This window comes from Thamnophis elegans, chromosome 5 (genome assembly GCF_009769535.1).
Source record: "Thamnophis elegans isolate rThaEle1 chromosome 5, rThaEle1.pri, whole genome shotgun sequence".
In the NCBI taxonomy this organism is placed as follows: domain Eukaryota; kingdom Metazoa; phylum Chordata; class Lepidosauria; order Squamata; family Colubridae; genus Thamnophis; species Thamnophis elegans.
In genome coordinates, this window is record NC_045545.1 from 65,204,767 (window position 1) to 65,228,961 (window position 24,195).

The window sequence follows — 24,195 nt, forward strand, 5'->3', positions numbered from 1 at the left end:
CCCTCTTGCAAAAGTCTAGGGTCTGGGGGATCGAGGCTGAGGAGGCCTCTATGTTCCTAGTCTTGCACCACCGTGAGAAGGCGGCCCAGGTGGCATCGTAGATTCTAGTCGTAGAGGGCTTCCTGGACGCTTGGATTGTTCGAATGACCTGGTCAGAGAATTTTTGCTTTCTCAGGAGCTCCCCTTCAAGTGCCAAACGGCTAGCTGCAGCCACTGGGGCTCCGGATGGGTGATGGCCCCCTGGCTGAGGGCAATCTTGTCCCGGGGGATTCTCCAAGGTCTTTGAACTGAGAGGCTGACCAGGTCTGCGTACCAGGGCCTTCTGGGCCAGAAGGGAGCCACCAGAATGAGGTCTGCCTTTCGGTCAGGAGCTTGTTCACCACTTGAGGGATGAGCGGAAGTGGAGGGAAGGCATACAGAAGTCCCTGAGGCCACGCTGACCTCAGAGCATTTGTTCCCTCCGCCTGGGGCGAGTGGTAGCGACTGAAGAAGCGTGGGAGCTGTGTGTTGTTGTGTGTGGCAACAGGTCTACCTGTGGCTTGCCGAACCTCCTCACGATCTGCTGGAACAGGTCCGGGTGCAGGCGCCACTCCGAGTGGTCGATGCGTTGGCGGCTCAGCCAGTCTGCTTCCCGGTTGCTTACGCCGGAGATGTGATCTGCACTGAGAGAAGCCAGATGACGTTCCGCCCACCTGCCCAGCGCTTCTGCCTCGAGCATGAGGGCCTTTGATCGAGTGCCCCCTTGCCGGTTTATGTGCGCTTTTGTCGCCACATTGTCTGTCATCAACAGTACATGAGCCCCTCTTACTAGAGATGCGAACTTTCTCAGCGCTAGGCGAGCTGCCCTCAGTTCCAGCCAATTGATGCTGTGGACGGCCTCCCTCTGAGTCCATCGGCCTTGGGCTAGGTGGCCCTGACAGTGAGCGCCCCACCCCAGGAGGCTGGCATCCGTGGTGACAACTAGTCTCTCCGGCTCCTTGAACAGGCAGCCCTTCCTGACTGCCTTGGACCTCCACCATGCCAGAGACCGGATCACCTTTCGTGGGAGCCGAACCCGCCTGAGTGAGTTGCTGTTCCTGGCCCTCTGCACTGGCAGCAGAAACCACTGCAGCTCCCTGGCGTGAAGGCGAGCCCAGGGAACCACCCCCAGGCACGAGATCATTATCCCTAGGAGCTGGGACAGCTGAATGATGGGTACCGACCTGGCAAGGCTGCAGTGCTTCACTCTGCGTCTCAGGTTCGACAGCCGGTCTGGCGAAAGAATACCTGGCAGGAGGTGGAGTTGATGACCGCACCCAGGTGCTGTATACAGGTGGATGGTCGGAACTGGCTCTTCTCCATGTTGACAGAGAAGCCATGGTACTGCAGGGTCTGCACAGTTAGAGAAACATCGCGGTGTGCCTGCTTGGTGGTGAGAGAGTTAATGATTATGTCGTCTAAATAACATTCCAGACGAACCGGATGGTTGCGGAGATGAGCCGCTAGCACTGCCAGAATTTTGGTGAATGTTCTGGGCGCAGATGATAGCCCGAAGGGAAGAGCCCTGTACTGGAAAAGCTTCCCTTCCGCGTAGAACCTCAGGAACCGCCTGTGGGCCACATGGATGGGGACATGCAGGTAGGCCTCTTTGAGATCTATTGATGTCAATAGGTCCCCCTCCCTCACACAGCCCAGGATGGAGTGGAGTGACTGCATCTTGAACCTCTTGTAAGCCAGATGCTGATTAGGCTCTTGAGGTCCAAGATGGCCCTCCACCCCCCTGAACTTTTGGGCACTAGGAAGAGGATCGAATAGAAGCCCCTCCCCTGCTGATCCTTGGGGACTGGCTCTATCGCCTCTATCTCTAGGAGATGGCAGATTTCTGCCCTCATGCGTTCCCTCTTTTCTGGGTTCCTGGGGGTAGGACAGCGGATAAACTTTCTTTGGGGAAAGGATAGGAAGTCCAGGAGAAGGCCCTTGCGAATGGTGTTGAGGACCCACTTGTCCGATGTTATCTCCTCCCACCTGTCGGCATACAGCCATAGCCGACCCCCGATGGGGGGATCCCTGTGACCGTCACTTTCCCTTACGAAAGGGCCGGGATCCACCACTGTTGTTTCCTCCTCCTCGGAATGGTCTCCGAAGGAAGACTGGGATTGGTTGGCACGAGCCCCGAAGGATCTGTCTTGGTGCCTATCCCCCCCTGCCTGAAAGGGCCTCTGATAGGGGGAAGGGTGAGAAGATTGTCCTGTTTCCTGGCTCCTGTAGGGTCTCTTACGAAAGGACCCCGCCCGTTTCCGGTCACCCCTTTTAAAGGTTGCCGGAAGGATCTTGCGTTTGTCCTTGGTTTCGGTGACAAACTTGTCCAGGGCCTCTCCAAACAGAAAGCCCCCTTTAAATGGGGTTGATGCCAGCTTCCATTTAGCCTTCATTTCGGCCTGCCAGTGCCTGAGCCATAGGAGGCGGCGGGAGGTGATATTGGAAGCTAGAGCTCTGGAAGAGAATTTTGCTGCTGTCAAGGTGGCATCCGCCGAATACTCGACAGCGGTAATAATCTTGGTTAGCTCATGGCGCCACCTAGATTTCCTGGGCGGGGGTCTGGACCTGAGTTGGCGCAGCCAGAATAGGGTGGCCCTAATAAAAAAAGGAGGCAGAGGTGGATGCCTTGATGGCCCAGGCAGACGCCATGTGTGTTTTCTGACATGCCTTTTCTGACCTCTTATCTTCTGCCTTAAGTCCCTCTAGGAGCTCAGCTGGCAGGTTGGAATTGGAAGTCAGAGACACGACTGGGGCATCTACTTCTGGGAATTTGAGGATTTCCTCCATTTTATCTTCTACTGCATATAGAGTTCTATCCCCCCCACTGGGGTTTGTCTCTTTGAACAACCCATGCTTAAGATCCTTGGAAGTGGAAGCCTGAGAGGCCTCAGGCCTGGAGGTGGGGCCTAACTCTGTGGCCGTCATGGCTTTGTGCAAGATAGACTTGAATAATGACGGTTGAAACAGGCCAGAGAATTTTGGCTTGTCAGGGGTGGGGTTTTCGTCTTCGGAAAGGGCGAAAATCTCCCCTTCTTCCTGCTCAGAACTTGATAACCCAGAGTGAGAGGGGCTTGAAGATGGGGAGGAGGATACAGGCTCCTTAGAGGTGGAGGCCCGAGGTTTGCGTTTCTCCTTTGGGGCCTTGCCCTTGCGAGAGCCCTTGCGCTTAATGCCTTCAGCTATCCCTTGGGAGATGGCTAAGGCAATTACCTCCCTCATTTCATCCGAGAGAGCAGGACTTTTCCCCCTTTTTTTCTTTTGCTTACTGGGCCTGCGCTGGCTAGGCCTGCCTGAGCTGGATCCACCCTTCCCAAAGGGGGAATTCTGGACAGAATCTCGTTCCTCTCCGATGGAGGAGCTAGGGGAGTCGGGGTACCCCCAAGATGCTTCAGGAGATGGATCCCTGGATGCATAGTTATCCCCAGACAAGAATTCACTGTCCCCGGGGGATTGGGCCTCACGATCAGGGGAAGCTGACTCCCTGCTGCGACGGTCTGGGCTAGGTTCTGGCTGAAGGGGCCCTGAAACCTCCCTGGGATCCACTGTGGCTCTTGGAGAAGACCTTTCAACTGAGCCTTTGTGCCCTTTGCCTTTATTTACAGAGGGATCCAGCTTGCAGCGCTTGCTGGAGGGCCCCACCTGATCCCCTAAGGCCTCCCTGCATTCCTCAGCCATTTCAGGTCCCCACGAGGCCTGGAAGATGGCTAGAGTTGGGATGGGCACACGCTGGCCTTTGCAGTCCAAAAGCGCTGGCAGAATCTCCAGGAGGGAAGGGCCGCCTTGGGGTCGGATTTCCTTCCTCCCACCGCCCTCGGTTCCCCGAGACTTAGCTTATCTTCCGGAGGGAGAGACTAGCTGGCTTCTCAGACTAGCCCCCAGCCTCCCCGCGGCGTTCTGCAGTCGTTGAGGGCTCGCTGAGGCTCCGTTGGCTGGCTGGGCTCTTCTTGCTGCCTTGTTCCTAGCACGCTCTGAGCTCTGTCGCTCTGCCCAGTGAGTCGGAGCGATCCAAAATGGCGGGGGGTGCGCACGCAGCCGCTTCCCGCTCTTTCCAGCCCTGAAAGGCGCGCGAAGGCTCCAGCCGTCGCTGCTGTTGCCGGGCAAAATGGAGCAGGCGAGGGAATCCTAGCAATCCGGCTCACCTGCTTTAGAGCCTTCTCAGAGCCTTGCTGGACTTTTCCTCCCCCTGGGACGCCCCTGTTCCAACAGGGAACTTGGTTTATCCCACTAATTGCTCCCTTGCTAGCCAGCCCCCGCTGTGCAAGCCTTTCCAACCCCCTGCAGTGCTTGCAATTAGCAACAGCAGGGAAAACCCGCAGCCCTTCTCTTAAAGCGACGGAAGCCTCACTGGAGGCAAATAGACAGACCTGATGTAGAAGCGTGATTTCCTCTATCTGAGAATTTAAACGTGGTCCAAATTGGGAAACTTTTTCCAGCCTTTCTGCTCTTAGACTGGAGCTCTCCCAAAACAGCCCTAACTCGGGCGGACTGAGTTTTCGAATTGAGCATGTGCAGGCAAAGGGAGGCGTGGTCAAGAAAAACATCACTCAGTCCAAGGGCAGATAGGCTGTGTTAACCCAGCATTTGGGCTCTCTGAGCAGTGCACTGGAGAATGATAAAGGTGGGATACAAACAAACAAACACCAAGTTCATTTTGCCTCATAAAGAATTCCATAAAATTTGTAAGGTTTTATTTTGGGGTGAAAGAAAGTTATCGCATTAAAATGGGTTAGACTGCACTCAATACATATATCACATACATCCAGTATTAAATTATTTAACAAAATTCAAATTTTATTCTTTTAAATAGCTAAAACAAATTATTTCTTGGCTACGGTGTATAGTAAACTGGAGCTGCTTCTATCCTAGGCAGTGCAAACTCCTGTCTTATTTTTATAAATTAATTATTGTTCCCCCAGTTACACTAATGTTTTATCCCAAACCGAATGTTATAGAAACAAAAATTTTACTATAAGGTGAAATCATAATACTATTTACATTCTTTTAAACAGTGAATAAAGATTTCTAAAATTCATTTCTGTAGATTTGCTACAGAAATAATCATCCCCAATACTGATTATTCATAAAACTATTATTGTTCCTGTTATGATTTTAATGAAAAATCCCTTGTATCTTTTTGGTTTTTCTTTTAAAATATATTATTATTAGAAGAGAAATAAATGATTACCTTGACAATAAGGATTTGCAGGATTAAAGTTCAATGCAAATTCATGGGAAACCTGAGAATACAGACATATTAAGACATGGAATCAAAAGTAACTAAAATTTATAACAGTAATTAAAGTAAGAAACCCACCTGCCAATCTGGAGGAACTTGAGCTCCAAATCCAAAGGCAGGAAATAGCTTATCACTGAAAAATGAACCAAATGAAACAAAAATACTCAGATCAATATTTTTATTTTGTTTTAACTGCAGGTTGAACAAAAATCATATTTAACTTTAACTTGACCAAAGCTAACTGAAGCTACAAAGATATGTAGTTAGCATGATCTTTTCTAGAGGGGTAATGTTCAGAAAGCTAGGTTATAAGTTCAAGTCTTTTTTCAAACTGAAGAAGAAATGGCATTCTAATATTCTTTACCATACAAGAAGTCATAACAGTTCTTTAAATATGGTTTACTCATAAGTTTTATAATACAATGTTAAACACACAGTGCTACCTTATGAGACAGTGGATTAACAATTTTCACTCAAAAAGAACTAATAAAAATGTCAAAGGCACAGTAGACGATGAATTAATCTTAGTATCAAACATGTTGGCAGCAACTTCTAGCTCCATGAAATAAACTACCAGTTTAAAGGAAATGCAATTTATAACAATGGACCTTTTGGAATCTTTCTAGGCCTTAGTAAGTAAATAAACTGAAGATTGTAAATTTAACATACGTGTCATAATCCTGGACAACACCACCCACAGACCAGATAGCAGTGAGATATTCATTTATTCCATTTGGACTAATATGGTGAAGAGAATCTGGTGACTTTGGATCACCATTGGAACCAGTAAAATCTATCCCCACCTGATAGAAGAATAAGAAAGATCAATTAAATATTAGATAATATAGGAAACAGATTTATATTCAACAACTTTAGGTTCAGGAAAACCCAGCATGCTGCTAAAATGGCTTCTGAAAAGCCAAAGGCAAGTTAAGTTACTAACTTCATAGACAAAGGCAGATAGGTTGAATAAAGGTCAAACATACTCTTTATTGTATTTAATGTGTCATTAATTATAGAGAAATTATGCTATACCCCAAAGTATATTTAATTTTACTAAATGTATAGAACAGATTTAGTAAATCATAGTCATTTCTATCTTTATTACTTTTTAAAAAAAAAAAAGCATCTTAGCAAATGTTACCATTCAATTGCTATTTAGAAAAATATAAATGCTGGAGCTTACATTTAACCTAGAAATCAAATACATGATTTGATACTCACAGTGAAGTTAATTTGGCAACCACCCATGATATAATCCAGGAATGAATATTCTGTTTCAATCTGTGAAAAATCATTACAGTATTAAAAATTTTACCTTATGATGACAGAAATATCAATTGGATGAAATGAAATTATTCATACCTTACAGGATTTCAATCTAATAATGCCAGAGTTTTTGTAACTCTTCTTTTTTCTTTTCTTTTCAGGGTGAATACATTCAAATTCAACCTATATGAAAGGCATACATACAAAATCAGCTTATTGATCAATGTAATCAAGATTAACACTTTAAGATTAATTGGGAATAATGACTGTAATAAATCCAAATTTATTGGGGGGGGGGGAGAAATAAAGATAACCAGGAAGAACTTCTATATTATTCATTCTTCACTTGTATCAAACATTATAACAAAGTACAAATACAAATGTTAAAGTCATTATATGAGCATACGAATGGGGGAACCTAAGTTCCTTTACAAAGCACCAAGTTACAACTGCCAGTTTACAAGTGGTCATGCTTCTATGGGTTGTTGGAAATTGTAGTTCAGCCTCAGCTCAAATCCCTCAGATTTTCAATAGTCCTGTCAGGGCAAATGCTAGCAGAATAACCTGCATAACTAATACTTAATTTAATGAAGACATAAGGACCTGAAATAACTAGCATTAGTAAAGTCAGAACATTGAAGTGGACTCTTCGTAAAGAATGAAAGCAGAAATTTTGTACTAGTGAGGCACAATCAGATCCAGTTACACAGAATACCCTAGAGGTGCACCTTGTAACAATTTGGATTTGTTGCATACTATAATTACTCCTCAGACATTTGACTCAAAAAGGAATGAATTTAAATATGTATTTTTAAAGGATTCAAAAATTCCTCCAACTTTATCCTTCGTCATTCAGGATGTAAAATAATCTGCCTGATCAACAGATTCCTGTGCCCAAATACAGGTACAGTATGAACTACAGTGTTTTGTTTTACAATACTCTTATTTCAATAAAAAAGATTACTTTTTTCTCAGATACAGAATATTGAATTGTAACAAAACATGTGCATTTAAACTAAATTTCAATAGAGAATTTTACAGTTATCCTCTCAGTTTGTGAATCCTCTGGGAGAACATTCTTATACAGACAGAGAATTAAATATTGGAGTCCCAAATGGTATAGCAGAAAACTAATAATCATTGAGAAGTTCTCCAATGGAAACTCACTGGAAAATTAAATCTATATTATAAATTACTCAATTATTATGCTACCTTTTAATTCAGCAGATTAATCAGCATGGAGCAGAAAAATTGTATTCAACTAGAGAAAATTTACTTATATTAGTCCTGCAACCAACTCAGCCATATATCTGCTTTCCCAACTCTACCAGTTCTGATTCATAAGAATCAGAATGTTATCTTCATGAAAGGCTCAAAAGAAAGAAAAATATAACTGAGAAGCATATATAACTTGTTCTATCCTCCATAAACACACACATACATCTGCACAAAAAAATATTGGGAGAATGAAAATAACATTTTATTATCCTTCTTGGAAAAAGAATACAATGATTAAACAAATCAAATAATGTAAAATTAAAAGCTCACCGGAGAACTGTCACCTGCCTTCTGTATCTGGGACAGGGTACTTTCAAAACTGCCTATTAAATCATGTGACCCATCACTATCATAATCATAACAGTGCACCTGAAAGGAAAGAAACAGAGAGCAATAGACAAGGAGAATAACTGCTGCTCACCACTTGATCTCTCGCTTCCAACAGCTTTGAGACGTTGCATATGAATTCCCCTATCAAGTCTGAACTGGTGTTGTCATCCATATCACTAACTGCAACCTAATTGTAAGAAATAAACCCCAAAATGAGTCTTCAAGGACCACTGTGTAATATAATAGTTAGGTGTTCACTATGCAATGGGAAGGCAACTCAGATACAAAACATATTTTTAAAAATATGCATCACTGATCCAAGAATCAAATAATCCAACTACAGAAAACAAGCATTCAACTGGGAAACAGATGCAGAAATCTTAAGTGCTGTATGTGCCAGGATAAACAGTAGTCTGATGCCCTCCAGATATGTTGATATACACTTCTCAGAATACTGCTGGCAGAAAATGTCTGGGAGTTCCTGTTTTAATAAATCTGGAGCATATCAGATTGGGAAAGGCTGGCATAGGCAACATAAAGTCAAGATGAGTTTAAAACAGAACTTAAATGTAAGATACCCAACAGCAAGTAGGTGCATGAATTATACAAAATATGACAACACTGAACCACACAGTTCTCTATTTTATGAGGTTTTATGAGAACATCCATACATGCAGAAACTGCAAGGCTCATACTAAAAAAAAACTCAAGGAAAATATGACCTGAATGTCATTGTTAAATTAAATGTTCAGCATAAAATATAAAAATCTGGAAATCATACAGATATTGTTTTGTATCAGGGCTTAAAAGGTATTTGAATAATGCAGATGTATTTAAATAAAACACAATTTTCATCTTATTGTTCTTGCTTACCTGTGATACACTAACAGTACAGGGCTAAGTTTTATGTGTAGTGTTTATGAATATGCTGTAAATATTGTGTAATATGTTCATCCTAAATAAATTTGCTTGCAATCAACTTTTAATGACACATATTGTCATTAAAAATTGTAGATGAAAATATCACAGACCAGAATAAAGAGGCCTAGGAACCAAAATTTAAAAGCAAAATCCTTTAAGACAGTCATACTGATAGAAAAGATAAGAGACTTTTTACTAGATACAAAAGTGGAAAGTATTATTTGCAACTACTTTAATAACAAAGCAAAGTTCACTATATTAAAATTTACAAAGTTGCCAGGTAAACCACTATCAAATACACCTCCTAATTGTGGGTCTGCAAATGTTATACTTAGTGGAACTGCAACTCCCATGAACAACCCTCAATGCTATTAACATATGCAAACTTACTGTACAACCTTAAGAGCAAATTTCCTTTGTTAATCTTTAAAGGAAGCAAAACTATTAATAATTAGAGACAGATCATATGGGGAGAAACAACTTAGGTATTCACTAAGAGGTGACACCAATTTGATGGCATTTATTCAATCAATCTACTAATACTACTAACAGTCGCAGGATTGGGTTACTTTGGACTGTGGTAAGATATAATAGTTTTGTGCTTCCTGGCTACTCTAAAACTAAGAATAAAATGTCCTTCTCCATTTATGAAGCAACCATCTCAGAATAAATAATATGGACATTTGAAATAAATAACTGAGAATATTCTTAATGACAATTACTTTTCCTTGTCTGTTATCTTCTCTCAAGCAGCCTTAACTAAACAGGAGAAACTGCATACCTCTAAGTTTTTTCAATAGGAGGATAAACAAAGAACCTGCTGTTGCAAGGAGGAAATACTATAGAAAAAAGATTTTAGTCCAGGATCATCACCCATTCAAGAGGAAGAAGGAACTCACTGCATTTTTTTTAGCGTAAGCTTATCTTACTACAAGATAGCTATGCATTTCTAATCCATCATTCTTATTTCATCCAACCTTCTCATGTCTACCTCTTCTGAATTTTTTTCATATTTTTGAAACTTTTCTCCCAACAGAGGAAGAAATCATGTTAATTATTTCAACTTATGCTTATGATGTGTTAGTTATAAACCACCATTGTGATTCATAATGCTGTATTAATATCTATTAGTAGCAGTCTTAAAATATTTCTTCTACATAAAATGTCAGATCCTATCCTGTAGCTTTTTTATATTCAATCCCAGGTTGTGAAAATTGAATGGTGGTATTTAAAATCTAAGTTAAAATCAAACGTTGAAATGTTGTATTGATGTCAGAGAGACAGACCTAGTGAGGAAGAGGAGTCAAATAAAGAATTAGTCTAGAATCCCTAGGCAAGCACAAGAAGATGGATCTAGTTCCTCCCCCCTTCTGTTGAATCTTATTTATCCTAACTCAGATACAAACCATCAGTCTGAAAATATTCCTGTATATAGGCTTCAGCAATAAAATAGCTAGTTGAACTCTTCATGTGTGGATCTGATGGATTTGATTCTTCGCACCTGACAATTTATGACTAGGCTATTAGGTAACTTTTCTAATGAACATCAGCAAAATAAATATATTAGGCATTCATACACTACTCTGAACTATAATTTTAAAGTGATTAATTATGAGTTTTGCAATCACTGTGTTCTAGAATGTTTTGACTTGAGCATATTGGTTTTATAAATTAAGACTATAAAATCTTATGCTAAAACCCCCAAATAGGTATTTCTGGTATATTCAGGTCATGTTTTCATATCTTACCACAATCAACAATACGTCACACTTACTTTACAAAATGCAAGCTCATACTTTATGTCTTCATAATCTTGGTCTTCAAGAAAAATACATTTCTTAAGTGTAAATACTAAATAACAATAGCATAATTTTTAAATATAGAGATTATCATTCAGTAACTGCCTTGGATAGCAACTGTTTGGAGTACAACTGTGATGAAAAAGTAACTTTGTGACCAACGCCCACATTTGCAACTTCACAGAAGCTCTCTGTCAAATGTTTACCATTATAATCACTATTGTGGCTGACTTGTTTTTCTTTCCACTTCCTCTTGCAGAGAGGTTATCTAACAAGCTATCTTTCCACAGCACAGCTGTCCTAAGCTCATGCTCAGTTGTGACCTTAATTAATTAAATCCGTCCCACTGCTGCCTGACACTGACAAGACCCTAATCAGTTTCACACTAAAAAGCTTTTGCTTGCTTCCTCAGCAGCTCCTGCTTACAGTCATAAGAGGACTAGGCAAACAGCAGAAGCTAGCAAATTCTTTTTGATGTGTATTCCTCACTGTGTTTCTGCTTTTTCTCTTATAATCCCTTCCCTCTGCAATGAACCTACATGCAAACATTAATTCACTTTTTGTTAATTATTCCCGTGATGGGTGAGCATTCATAGAGTGGGGAGAAAGAAGTGGTGTCGGGGGAAGGGCTATAGAATTTGTTCTGTCACTCAACTTCCTCTTGAGTTGATCAGAAACTTTCCCTATTGTTGGCGCTCACCCAGCTTTTTAGGGTCGTATCCTTCTGATGCTGTATTACCAAGGGAAAGTTGAAATAGAATTGTAAGTGCAGTCAAAGTGATGTGATTTTCATTTAGAGAACATTTTGCTTAAAGACTGAGTCGCAGGAACCAATTGCAGCCACTAAATGAGGACCATCTATACTTTTGCTGTTCAGCATAGATTTATTACAGCAGAGGTAGTATTCAGCTGGTTCGGAACAATTCGCCTGAACCAATAGTGGAAATCACGGGTGGCCCACTTGCCCCGGCTCCATGCTGTCCTATTTAAGCATGTTTTTGAGGCCGGGAAGTCACCCATGCAGTGAACTGGTGACAACAAAATGGGCAACCCACCACTGTATTACAGATATTACAAATTATACTGAATTGTCTTTTAAAGCAATCAAAAGCAGAGGTCAGGGAGTATTAGTACATTTCAGAGAAATAAACAGATGAAGATAGAGAGAGAAGCAGCTTGCTTTATAAATAATAAGCCAATTAAATCCTCATACATAAATAGCTTTTAATTTTAACTTATCTAAAAATCAAACATCATATCAGAACAAAAAATGAGTTGAATAAAAAGAGTTTATAACTTATCTGAAATTAATCATTGTCCTCACCTTGATTTGTCTGTTGAAGTCACCACTACAAAATGTTTGCAAAGGTACACTGAACTTTTTCCAGCAAGGATTTAAATTGTTCTTAATTACCTAAAAATGTTGTTTTAAATAGTTATAATCAATGTATATTAGGAAAGCACATATTTTCTCATATTTTTATATCTCTCCAAATAGTTTTTTTTTTCTGGGTCATGGTCATATTTGTCCAAGACAACCACAACATTACCTTATAGTCTTGCATTTTTTTCTGAAGTAACAATTGTATCTGTTGTAAGCCTCTATGCGAGATGGCATATACAGTATTTTTCGGTCTATAAGATGCACTCCCACACCCAAAAAAAGTGGGTGGAAATGTCTGTGCGTATTATAGAGCAAATGTTGCCGAAGCCCCGCCGACCTGTCACCCTTCGGCTTCTGCCGCTCAGTAATTTGCCTCCTTGCAGCGAACAGCCTGGTCACTTCAGCACAGCCTGATTTAGCATGAGCAGCTGATTGGCGGTTGGATCAGCGGCGATAGGCAGCAGTGCCTAGAACAGGCTGAAAATGAGATGCTCAGAGGCCAAAAATTGGGCGTGTGGAGGTGGCAATCGTAGACGGCGATCCCCACAGCCTGAAACAGCTGATTAGTGGTACTGCAGGAGGCAGATCCAACTGCTAATCAGCTGCTCGTACTAAATCAAGCTGTGCTGAAGCTGACCAGGCTGTTTGCTGCAAGGAGGTGACAAATTGCTGGGAGGCAGAGGCAGATTTCCCCCCCCCACTAGTTTTCCTCCCCAAAACTAGGTGCGCCTTATGGTCCACAGCATCTTATAGTGCAAAAAATACGGTAAGTTGAATGAAGGAAGGAATAAAATAAAGTTATCATTTCTTAAATTAATACATTTATTTCCTTTCCAAAATTATATTTAAATGCATGCCTCAATTAATCATGGATGAAAGTTGAAGTCAATTATACCTCCAAGATTGCTAGAGCAAGTTTGTGAAGCCTTCTTCTGGTGTCAAACTGACGGGTGTCAGTTGCCCATGTGCTGCCCATGCCCACCCCCAGTTTAGCGAAGGGGAGGAAAGTTGTGAAACGTCATGTGATGACGTGTCATTGTGAGTATGACACCCTTGTTCTATAACATCCCAATTGACTTGTTTGTTGTTATCCAACAATTAACAAATTCAGTTCAAAAAAATGCAGGCAAAAATCTACTGTTCCTCTGAAAAGCTGTTCCTGATGGCCAGTATAGAATGAAGTGAGATGGCAATGAGAGGCATTTCCCAAATCAATGAAAATATTTTTTAATGAGGTAGGAAACTCTGCTTGCATAAAGTGCTTATACCTGACCTCTGTAAATAAGAGTTTAGTTTTGCAGCTGAATAATGTTAAGAGTTGATCTAATGCTTTGGAAATAGCCTGCCCAAAGCAGTCCAAACCTTACCTGGAATCTATACTGTAGGCACTTAAAAAAAATTTCTGTTAAAACTGTAGTGACTGCTTGCCTGGAATAAATCATTTCTAAAGCTTCTTTGCACTTACAGTTTGACTGAATCTATCCTGGCCCTTCCCATTGTCAAGCACTCCTGCTGGCCCTTGCACTGCCCAAATCAGTGGCCAAGAATCCCTGTCCTCATCATCACTTCACCTTGCACCAAAGAATGCAAGTGAGATAAACAAAGATGGCAGAGGCCACTCTGATTTCAGAAAGGCACTTTATGTGAGTCCTGCAAGCACCAAGGACTTTTACTCTTCCTTCTCCTTTTCATTGTCACATTTGCAAGAGACTGGAGCTTCAGAATAATAAAACAAGTCTGAAGCTCTGCAGAAATGTTTGAAGGAAGACATGGTAAATTAGAGAAACCCATTCTACATCTCAGGAAAACAAAAACCTGTCCAAATCAAGCCTATTTGCTGAATTTGAAACCCCACCCAACTTCAAACATAGACCTGTAACTCACCACTAATATATAACAACTCTTGATGGGCCAAGATGGAATCGCTGGAAATCTTACCTCTGATCGGTATACAAGCTGCCATTTTCCGCTATCACTCTGTTTATAGAATTCCAAAAATGGGTCCGATTTGCCTAAAAAGTCCTGTATTGGGAAAATAATTTTATACAGACGTAAGAAAAATAAAACATTTCATCTACAACAGTTCATTTAATGACCATTCAAAGTTACAATGGCACTGAAAAAGTGACTTATGACTGTTTTCACACTTTTGACTGCTGTGGTATCCCTATGGTTGTGTAATCAAAATTCAGATGCTTGGCAACTGATTCATACTTATGATGGTTGCAGTATCCCAAGGTCATGTGATCACCTTCTGCAACCTCTGACAAGCAAAGTAAATGGGAATCCAGATTCACTTAACAGCCGTTACTAACTTAACAATGGCAGTGATTCACTTAACAACTTTGGCAAGAAAGGCCATAAAATGGGGCAAAACTCACTTAACAACTGTCTCACTTAGCAACATAAATTTTGGGCTTAATTGTAGTCATAGGTCAAGTAGTCTTTTGCTTGATTTTTTTGTCTGAAAGAGGAAACCTCAAATATTTTCATATTATTTTTTTCTATTCTATTAGAGCCAAAGTGGCACAGTGATTAGAGTGCAGTACTGCAGGCTACTTCAGCTGACTGATAAATGCAGTTTGGCAGTTCAAATCTCACTGGCTCAAGGTTGACTCAGCCTTCCATCCTTCTGAGATGGCTAATATGAAGACTCAGATTGTTGGAGGAAATATGCTGACTCTGTAAACTGCTTAGAGAGGGATGGAAAAGCACTATGAAGCAGTACATAAGTAAGTACTATTGCTATTTTGGTTGATCCCAATTAAAACATTAGCTGACTGTAATAACTGAAACATAATTATGATGGCATTTTATTCTCTTTAGGAGTTCATTCTTTTCAATGAAACATTAAGAAAATTAGCCTATGTTATGTTTTAGTAAACTTAATGTCCAATCATTTCTTCCTTCATCTCTGTCTTCTTCCACATCTTAATTATTCCAATCTATATCTATATAGGGGACATTCAGGTTGCAGTTGTGTATAAAAACTGGTTAGTTATCTACCTGATTCAAGTGGCCATCTGTGAATTCATACATGTATGATCTGCACCTGCACAGAACAAGGTTTGTTCTTGAGATTTCTGGGTGGGGTAAGAGAGAGAGGGACATCTCCCCTTACTTCCAGTGACTGCCACTGTGGTTTCAAGAGGAACTTCCAAAGGATGGCTTATGTGATGGGACCAGAAGTTACTAAGGGCAGCACTATTGACCCAAAAATTAAGTCTATAATGTCTCAAAAATGTAAAAGCTGATCCTATCTAACTGTTTGCATAATTAAAAAGACTGACATATCCCTAAGGAATGCAGAAGGCACTGAGACTACTCTAGTAAAATTGATTGGAATAAGGAGCTGTTTATCTAGTCTATAAGCCAGGAAGTCTTCACTATTTTTTTAAAGACATTCTAAAATTGTGGTCTCATAAAACTGAATGCAAAAATGTGGCCATAGATACTGAACATACAGTGGTGCTTTAAAGTTGTAATGTTCAATATTTCAGTACAAATATGACCTAAAAGATGAACTGTCCTCCATGCAAGTCCTAAAACTAGATAAGAACTATATAAAGATAAGCACTGATTAAACACCATTGTATGGGTTTTGTCTCATAAATACAGTATATTGTGAAGTATAAAAAAGAAAGAGAAGTGAGGGAAGCCCACTAAATAAGACTGAGTTGAACCCTCCTTTAGCTACAATCCAGGATAATGATAAGGAGATGAGAATACCAGACAGATGGTTTTCTTAGTGAAAGACATATAATTCTAAATTATGATAGACTTTTCCCATTATTGCTGTAATATTTAGCACTGTTCATCCTGGACATTACATAGATATTGAAGCACCCAGTGTTGATTGTTCTTTGTGCAGGTGCAGTGAAAGGAATCTTGGCAGAGTTACATGCCACTATTCCTCAAAAGACAGATTTTTTTTTTGGGGGGGGGGGCAGCGTAATTGATGTTAACTGTGGATTCAAAAGTACTGTCACATATTAAGTTGCTGTTTCATCATACAAGAAGTTCCTGCAAAAAGTATTTGGCTTTGTTGCTGTTTGTTAACTGGAAGTCTACAGAAGGAAGCTACCTCAAGCCAGAGGCACTATGGTACCAGATATGCAATATGTGTGCCCTCTGAATCCAGTGTCCATTTTGCCCTAGTTACTTAGGGAAGGAAAACTGAGCTGGAAGTAGCCAAGGACTCCTGGGAGTGCCTTTTGCTGCTGACAATGTCCTGTACCAGATAAAGGGAAGGATACTTTTCTGCTATCTAGCATAAGATATTGATATGTGTAAACCAGCAGCATGGAAGGAGGCATCCTTTATTAAAACACTAATAGCACTGGGATAATATAGGGTAGAAGTACTGCATACACACAACCTCAAACACCAGGTCTAGGCCTGTTGCCTCATTTCCATGTTCAAATGAGACTTATTGATTGCCTTTTCTGAAAAAAAAAAAGCAGAAAAGCTCTAATGGAAAAATAGGGACTTGTTTCCAACTTTCACCACTGGTGAGTCAGTTCTAAGATAAGTGATTCTAACTCAGTAGATTCTGGAGATTCATTGCTGGATAGACTCAGGTGAAGGCTGAAGCTTTGGGATTAAAGTAATTTCAAAATTAGAAAATGACTGAACTACTAGAGTTATTTTTTTTACACCTCTTTTTACCTTTTTGTCTAAATTCCGAGCTTCAACATCAATAGAAACAACTCTGGTATCTTTAATCTCTTCTGCACAAATCTGCAGGTTGAAGGAAATGCTGTTTTAGTAATCTTGGAAGATATCCTATTAATGTACAGTATTTATTTAAAAATTAGTTTGATAACAAAAATGACAAACCAAACAATGGATACATATTAGCTTCAATAAAGGGAAAAATGTTTGAGACACATTAAACTCTAAAAGAAACAGATGTGTAACTTAATTCATATATTCACAATAAATTATAACGAAGTTTTCCTTTTACCGTAACAATGCCTTTTCCTGCAGGCTTTCCTTTCTTCAACATTAAAGGCTGAACAAGTATTTTACTTGATACAATCTAAAAGATAAATTGCATCTATTATTCAAATTATACAAGGAAAAATATGAAAATGTCATAATTATTTATATTGTAAAAATCTGAACTTCATTAATCTTTCCTACTAAAAGATTATACTGCATGGTTATTTTAGAAGAAAGCATTTCTTGGGGAGTCTGGTAGGACAATTTTTAATCAGCATGGATTCTCAAACTATGGATTTAGATGTCCAGGAGATATGAGTAATTTAGAAGGGCAGTCACAAATTTGTGGATTTTTTTTGACATCAAACCATTTTTACTGATACTGTTACTTATTACTGTTACTTATAAATGCAATCTTCCAAGTGAAACAGAGAAATAATAGGCTGTACAGAATTCTGCCACATGGCATCCAAGAGAGACAGGAAGTCCTGCTTCCTCTCAACAAGAATAACAAAACAGAAGAAAGAACAGTGATTCGCTATCTCTTTTCTTAACTTAAAGCTTCTGTATACTAGTATCCCCTTTTATTTATTCATTACCAACAAACAAACAAAAATCTAAACCTGTACTTAACATTTTATATAGTACTAGCAATCATAGTTGCTTACAGTACCTGACCCAGGGTACATTCAGCTCCTCCAAGGTAATCATCATCACTTAAGTCATATGACTTATTATCAATATCATATATTCCAAATTTCAGCTTCTGAACTTTCTCAAAATAATAATCAATTAGCAGCTTTTTTGAAAATTGAGGATTCTGGCAATTCTTTATTTTTTCAGTTCGATCCAACTAGGACAACAAAAAATAAAAAGAGCTGCTTAACACACAATGCATTGTGAAAAAACAGATTCCTATATAGCAAATGAAACAAACAAAATGTTCAAAAGCTATGATATTGATATAGTTACTTACCATGCACATCTAAATTATATTAAAGTAAGCAAAATATCCTTACAATCCCCAAGGCATGTCACAACTTTTGAGCACCCCTAACATTTGGAAATTGGAAGTTGAAAAATTTGACACGCCCTAATATAACATTCCCCTGGACTTCATTTCACTCGGGGAGATCAGTAGCGTGAGGCAAGTTGATATCCAAGGAAGCATGTCTATTTTTTTTCCTAAGCAAAAATGTTCAGAAAAACATGATGCACTTTTTCTATATATAATTAGAAAGCATACCTCACCAGTAACAATGAATACTTTTAATCTATTTTCATTTTAACTGAAATCAAATTTACAGAAATCAAATTTACAGAATTATGTGTACCTACCATATATTGGTCCATTATAAAAATTTATGCTATGGGACAGAAAGATTTTTAATAGGACCAACTTGTGATTGAATAAAATGTTGAGTTTTCCTATTCCATTTCAAGGTAAAAAAGATAAAAGAGTCCCTGCAGATTTTACTCTGCTAGTCAATGCTGACTAAAGGAGATGTTGTTGCTAATGTCTGTTTCAAGGCCACCGAGCTAGCGTTATCTGAAGACATTTCCGTGGCCAGCATGATGTCATGGAATGCTGTTACTTTCCCACTGAACTGCTACCTATTTATCTACTCAAGTTTGCACGCTTTCAAACTGTTAGGGTGGCAGGCGTTGGGGTGAGGCTGGGAGCTCACCCCATCACATGGTGCTTCAGTCTCAAACCTGGGCTGCTGGCCTCACAGCTGACAAGCCCAGCATTTTAACTGCTGAACCACCACACTGCCCCATTCTATTTCAAACAATATATTAAATAAACCATATATTCATATGTACATGAATGAAAAAGAAAGAAAAAACATAGTCTTTGAGATATTGTGTCCAGTATTTTTTCTACTTAATGCTGACAAAGGTAAAAGGAAAGCAAAAAAGAATACAACCTGCAGCAAAGTGAATGGATTCTATTAAAACTACAGTTAGGTTTGGGAAGATCTAAAGAGCCTGACTGGGGTCAGATCATCCTGGAGAAGGTTTGTCTGTGTAATTGCTAAAAATAAAGTTCTTGAAACATGTTATAGCCAAATGCTGCTTCAAATAATTAGAAGGAATAAATAAAATGCAATAATAATGCTTTAAATATTACAAAGAAAATGTATATTATCTGCAACAGATAAAAACCACTATGTAAGGAATCCAAAAAATTGAGTAAGAATTCCTTTCTCATTGCAGTCTATTTCTTTTTCCCATCTCAAACTATTCAACAACAAGGAGCAAAAATTATTTAACAATAAATACATTTTAAAATAGAAAATGTTAAATAACTAGTTAAATAACTAAACAATTGAATGTACTAATAAAACTCATTTTGGGATAATTTAATTGTGTTTATGGTTGTTTATGGGGACTGAAATGTAATGCATTTATCACCAAATTTGCCAAAAATAGTTCCTTGGTGTTGTTTCCACTGAAGTTAACTTAATATATTTAAAACCAATCTCTATCAACAGGTTTTCCCTAAATTTATTGTATGGTAAATTTATTACCATCAAAAATTCCTTACTTCAGTCCATTGATCGCCACCAACATTTTGAAGCAAGACACACAGAGGATCAGATTTTGAGCCAACATCTTTATCAATCAGATTGTCACAGGATATGGACAGTTCAACCTTGATCACGCACTGAGCCATCTATAAACAGATTGGAAGAAAAAAAGAATAGTCATTAAATGATAAATTTAGTGTACAATGCTTAAGGAATCTGGATTGATTTATATATCAATGCATTTGTTGATAATGTTCTTTATTAATTCCGTATTGGTTTCTTATTGTTACTATTCTTTTGGCATTTAAACCAATCAAAGAATGGAACACAAATGTTAACAAATCTGAATGAATTTGGCTGAATACCAATCCTTATGTACAGCCAAGTCTTTTTCATCAAAATGTATTTATAGTATTATGAAAATAACCATACAGCAATCACTTTTAGCATGATGAATATATATTCATCAGATACATAATCTGATCAACAGGCAGATACATAATCTTTTGTTTAATATTGTTTTCATAGTAGTACTTTAAAACAATACAGTAGATTCCACTTACATTTTTACTTTTTTAAAAACCAATCAAAGAATGGAACACAAATGTTAACAAATCTGAATGAATTTGGCTGAATACCAATCCTTATGTACAGCCAAATCTTTTTCATCAAAATGTATTAAATGTATTTTAAAAGGTATAGAAACAGATAAAAGTTCAGAGAACTTAACTTTTAAGTTTTTCTTCCTAATGTAAATAATTTCAAAAGCAAAAAAGGATTAAACGATAGCAACCATGTCAGCAGTCCCATGTAACACACAAACACACAAAAAATCACTGCTGCCGAGTGCCAAATGCATAATCATAACAACGAATGAAATGCTACAATCTATTCAGTTTCTGTTGTTACAGTTCTGTCACTCTCACTCCACTCCCAGATTCTCAAAATACTGATACCGCACCAGTTTCAGACACATTAGACCAGATATACCAATATAAAGCCATCTGCCTCTTGAATACATGGACACATAAAATATAAATGCATGTTTTGGCTACATTGAGTCCCATATCTGAACAACCATAGAAAGCACAATATGAAACAGTTTCTGCATACTTAAAAAATAAATAGAAATTTCAGCTATTAAAATATTAATATATACAGCTAAATATTTTTTTAGTTTTTTTCAGACAACAGTAGTCTCCAAATAAAAATATGTAACACATTTGTTACATACCAGTAATTGTTACAAAAAAATATGCGTTGCATTGGTGACATTTCAATAGTTTTTTTACAATAACCTCATATTGATGAATAACTGAAAAAAAACATTTCAAAAGTTAAAATAGTTTATCACTTACTTTGAAAAGACATTTAATTTTAAAAATCAAATTTCTAGATAATTGTGCATCCCAATGTCTAATACAGTATTAGACAATAGCAAAAAACCAAAGAATTGAGAAGATAACTGACTTGATACCTGAAAACTATTGCGAACATCTCTAACACAAGAAACACATTTAAGCCAATGAATATTAGCTTCAAACACTAAAGCATCAAACTACACTTACATGCACACAGTGGGATGTGTGAACAGTCAACTGCTTTATGTAATTCTCAAAGCAGTGTGAAAGGTAAACCTGAATACCAACCAGCTTATATAAGAGAGCATGTACTAGCATGCTAACAATACTTTGTATTAAAATGAAGAAAAATATTTGTTTTTTCTAGGGACTGCCATATAATATTGCAGTGAAAGTCAGAACAAACAAGAGACACCCTATCAGATCCAGAAATTTAAAATTCAGCAGTTTAAGACTTAGGTATACAAATTAAAAGCTCGTTCTTTTAATGTATGGTTTCCTGTATAGTTCTATCAGTAGTCAGTTGGGTACATTCTTGCTCTGCTACTTTGCTCCATTTTATTTTTTTCAAGGTTTCATTGCATGCTAGTTTATTAATCCATTGCCAATTTTAAATTATGATATTTGGCTATTCTGTCCTCCTTACACCTTTTTTCAATTTTCCCCCTTTTCTCCCAATTTTCTTCTCTAATCATTCTCTTTGACTTTTGCTTTGAGTTAATTGCCTATTTCTGTCCTACCTTCTTGTCCTTGTGACTACCGATTATAAGCAATTCATACAACAGGCATTTTTGTCATACCGAAAGCTACCGTTGTTAGTGGTACTTGCTGCTTACATAAGTAGAACCACTGACTCTAAGACAACAGTAAGACTTTTTACTTAGGACTTAGGCATATTTAGCATCTGGGGCAGTTCAACCTATTTTTTTTCATGGTTTTTGTGTCACATCATTATCCACTGACTTTTGGATGTTATTCCCTAAAAGCATCAATGGAATGGGCTCCACTCCCTTTGTTACCTAAAGCCTTCTCAATTGCAGTCAACAACAAATAACAAGACAGGGACCAAAAACGGGGAGCAATGTGCAACAACCCAAATGCCAACTGGAAGAATAGTAGAGCGGATCATGCTGTGTTCTCAGGAAACTCATTTCCTTTAAAGCAGAGTAGCACATGTTAAAACTAAGGGAAAGCAATGCCACATCAACCCATTCTGGGTGCACAGCAAGGACACGTTGTATGGGCAAGATTCAGAGCAGCATATTCTTCTGCAAAGTCCAGTAGTGGATGGAGGTACAGTTACTGGGTAGATCTGTCCCTAGACTTAGTTCCCCAGCATCCCCATATAAGGCAACACTGCATTCATAGTCTGTGATGGTTTGATTGTAACCAAGCTAGTATTCCTATAAAGAAATTCAACTGTCAGCATTTCTTGCTGCAGGCTTTGTTTCCTGACCAACTATAATGTCCATGAACGTTCTATGCTGAATCAGTTTATTGCCAAAAGCTTTGCTGCCACAAACATGTAATTCAGATCAAATCAGATAAACATTAATTTGTGACAGTAATTGTCAGACGTGCAAATATGGAAAAGATTGAAAAAAGAACAGTAGGAGTCAGTGTAATATATGTATCTTCCATACCTAAAGCAAGCACTGTTGTTATTTACTGAGTAACAAATTTCTAACAATAAAGTCCTTGTTGCTCTTTGAGCTTTGGTTATTTGCTTGTAGATGTTTCATTACTAATTTAGGTAATATATTCCGTACCAGAAGGGAGTGGGGTTGATTCTCCTTTCTAGCACTGAAGATATACATATCAGAAATGGAGGAAGCTGTAATGTTAGTAGGGAAGATACTTGAAAATGAGAAAAAGAAAAGTAAAGGCCAGGCAGGATGCTAAAAGTAAAACTGGGAGTAATCTAAGGGAGGCATTGAAAAAGCAGAAAATACAATAATTTGCACTGACTTTTCATTTGAAAGGATCCTTTAATTGCTCTCCCGCTCCATCTATATCGATGGGTTTACCTGCAATTGCAGTGCTGCTGACTTGACACTGATATTTAATTTACAGCACTATTTGTCCAAGAGCTACTTCAAGAGAATACAATTAAGATACTCATACTAAATCATCTGGTAGTTTTGTCAAATTGACGCTTGCAAGAGCCCAAAGCTACAGACATCATTGTAAGCCCTACAAAATGTATATACCTCTGTATCTTACTATGTATATATCTGGACCATGAAAAAAACAAAATATTAGATGGAATATTGTTATAAAATGGCATGTTTAAAAAAATGAAAACACAGCAAAGCTTGACTTCTGGTGGCTGCAAAGACACACAAATGTACTTTTCTTTGGTAACTGTATAGAAGTGGCTTGCCACTGCCTTCTGGGAAATTTGCTCAATTCCTTAGGCTAGTCCCAGAGATTTCTGGTAGTCTTCCATTCAAGTGTTAATCAGTACTGGGTTGTTGAAGGTTTTTTTCCCGTTCACGTAAGATCAGCTAGATGGTATATTAATTTACCATCTCAAAGATCTCAAAGCCCAATGGCTCAAGTTAGATTTTACAGTATTTACATTTCTGAGAAAATGTTATCCTGTACTTCCTGATAGTAGAATGAATGATGTTTTTGCCTTATTACTCATGTTGAACTAGCCGGTTAAAATACTCACCACCATCCTTTCAGGAAACTTATGCCTTTGGGATCACCAATACTGCCAGCCACTCTTATTTTGATTTTAAGGGATGGGAAGGGGTGTGTGTGTGTATTTAAGCTTCTAATGGGCCCATCCTTACCAAAATATTTTTCATTTGCCTTGTTACTATAATATTTTCCAATCTGAACCTTTCTAGATGTAATCCAAGACACTCCAAGAGCAGTTCAAGATATTTTGAAAAACTCAAGTTGAAAAAGGCTATGCTAATCAGAATATGTAATAGTACTCCAAGAGAGATTTAAGTAAATGAACAAATGAGAAGCTGTTTTAGTCTGACTGCTACTATACATGTAAACTGCAAACAGTATAAAGAAAAGTGAAGAAACATAAAAGCCTCCATAAAGTTATGTGATTTTACACATTTCATAACCAAGAGGGATCTACTCTGGATGTTTGAAG

The 24,195-nt window shown here is 38.7% G+C and overlaps 1 protein-coding gene across 6 annotated transcripts in view; it reads right to left on the minus strand.

Moving 5' to 3' along the window:
* The window catches only part of LOC116509310 (RNA-binding protein 12-like), a 63,597-nt gene that overhangs the window by 11,223 nt on the left and 28,179 nt on the right, over positions 1-24,195 (minus strand). For all 6 annotated transcript variants that reach the window (XM_032218429.1, XM_032218427.1, XM_032218428.1 and 3 more), the window contains 12 exons: positions 19,731-19,859; positions 17,853-18,032; positions 17,202-17,276; positions 16,904-16,975; positions 14,174-14,257; positions 12,176-12,265; positions 8,072-8,170; positions 6,620-6,706; positions 6,479-6,538; positions 5,924-6,057; positions 5,333-5,387; positions 5,204-5,255 (listed from right to left, as the gene is read on the minus strand). In XM_032218429.1, the coding sequence (XP_032074320.1) occupies positions 5,204-5,255; positions 5,333-5,387; positions 5,924-6,057; positions 6,479-6,538; positions 6,620-6,706; positions 8,072-8,170; positions 12,176-12,265; positions 14,174-14,257; positions 16,904-16,975; positions 17,202-17,276; positions 17,853-18,032; positions 19,731-19,859 (1,117 nt within the window). The remainder of the gene's footprint in view (positions 1-5,203; positions 5,256-5,332; positions 5,388-5,923; positions 6,058-6,478; positions 6,539-6,619; positions 6,707-8,071; positions 8,171-12,175; positions 12,266-14,173; positions 14,258-16,903; positions 16,976-17,201; positions 17,277-17,852; positions 18,033-19,730; positions 19,860-24,195) is intronic.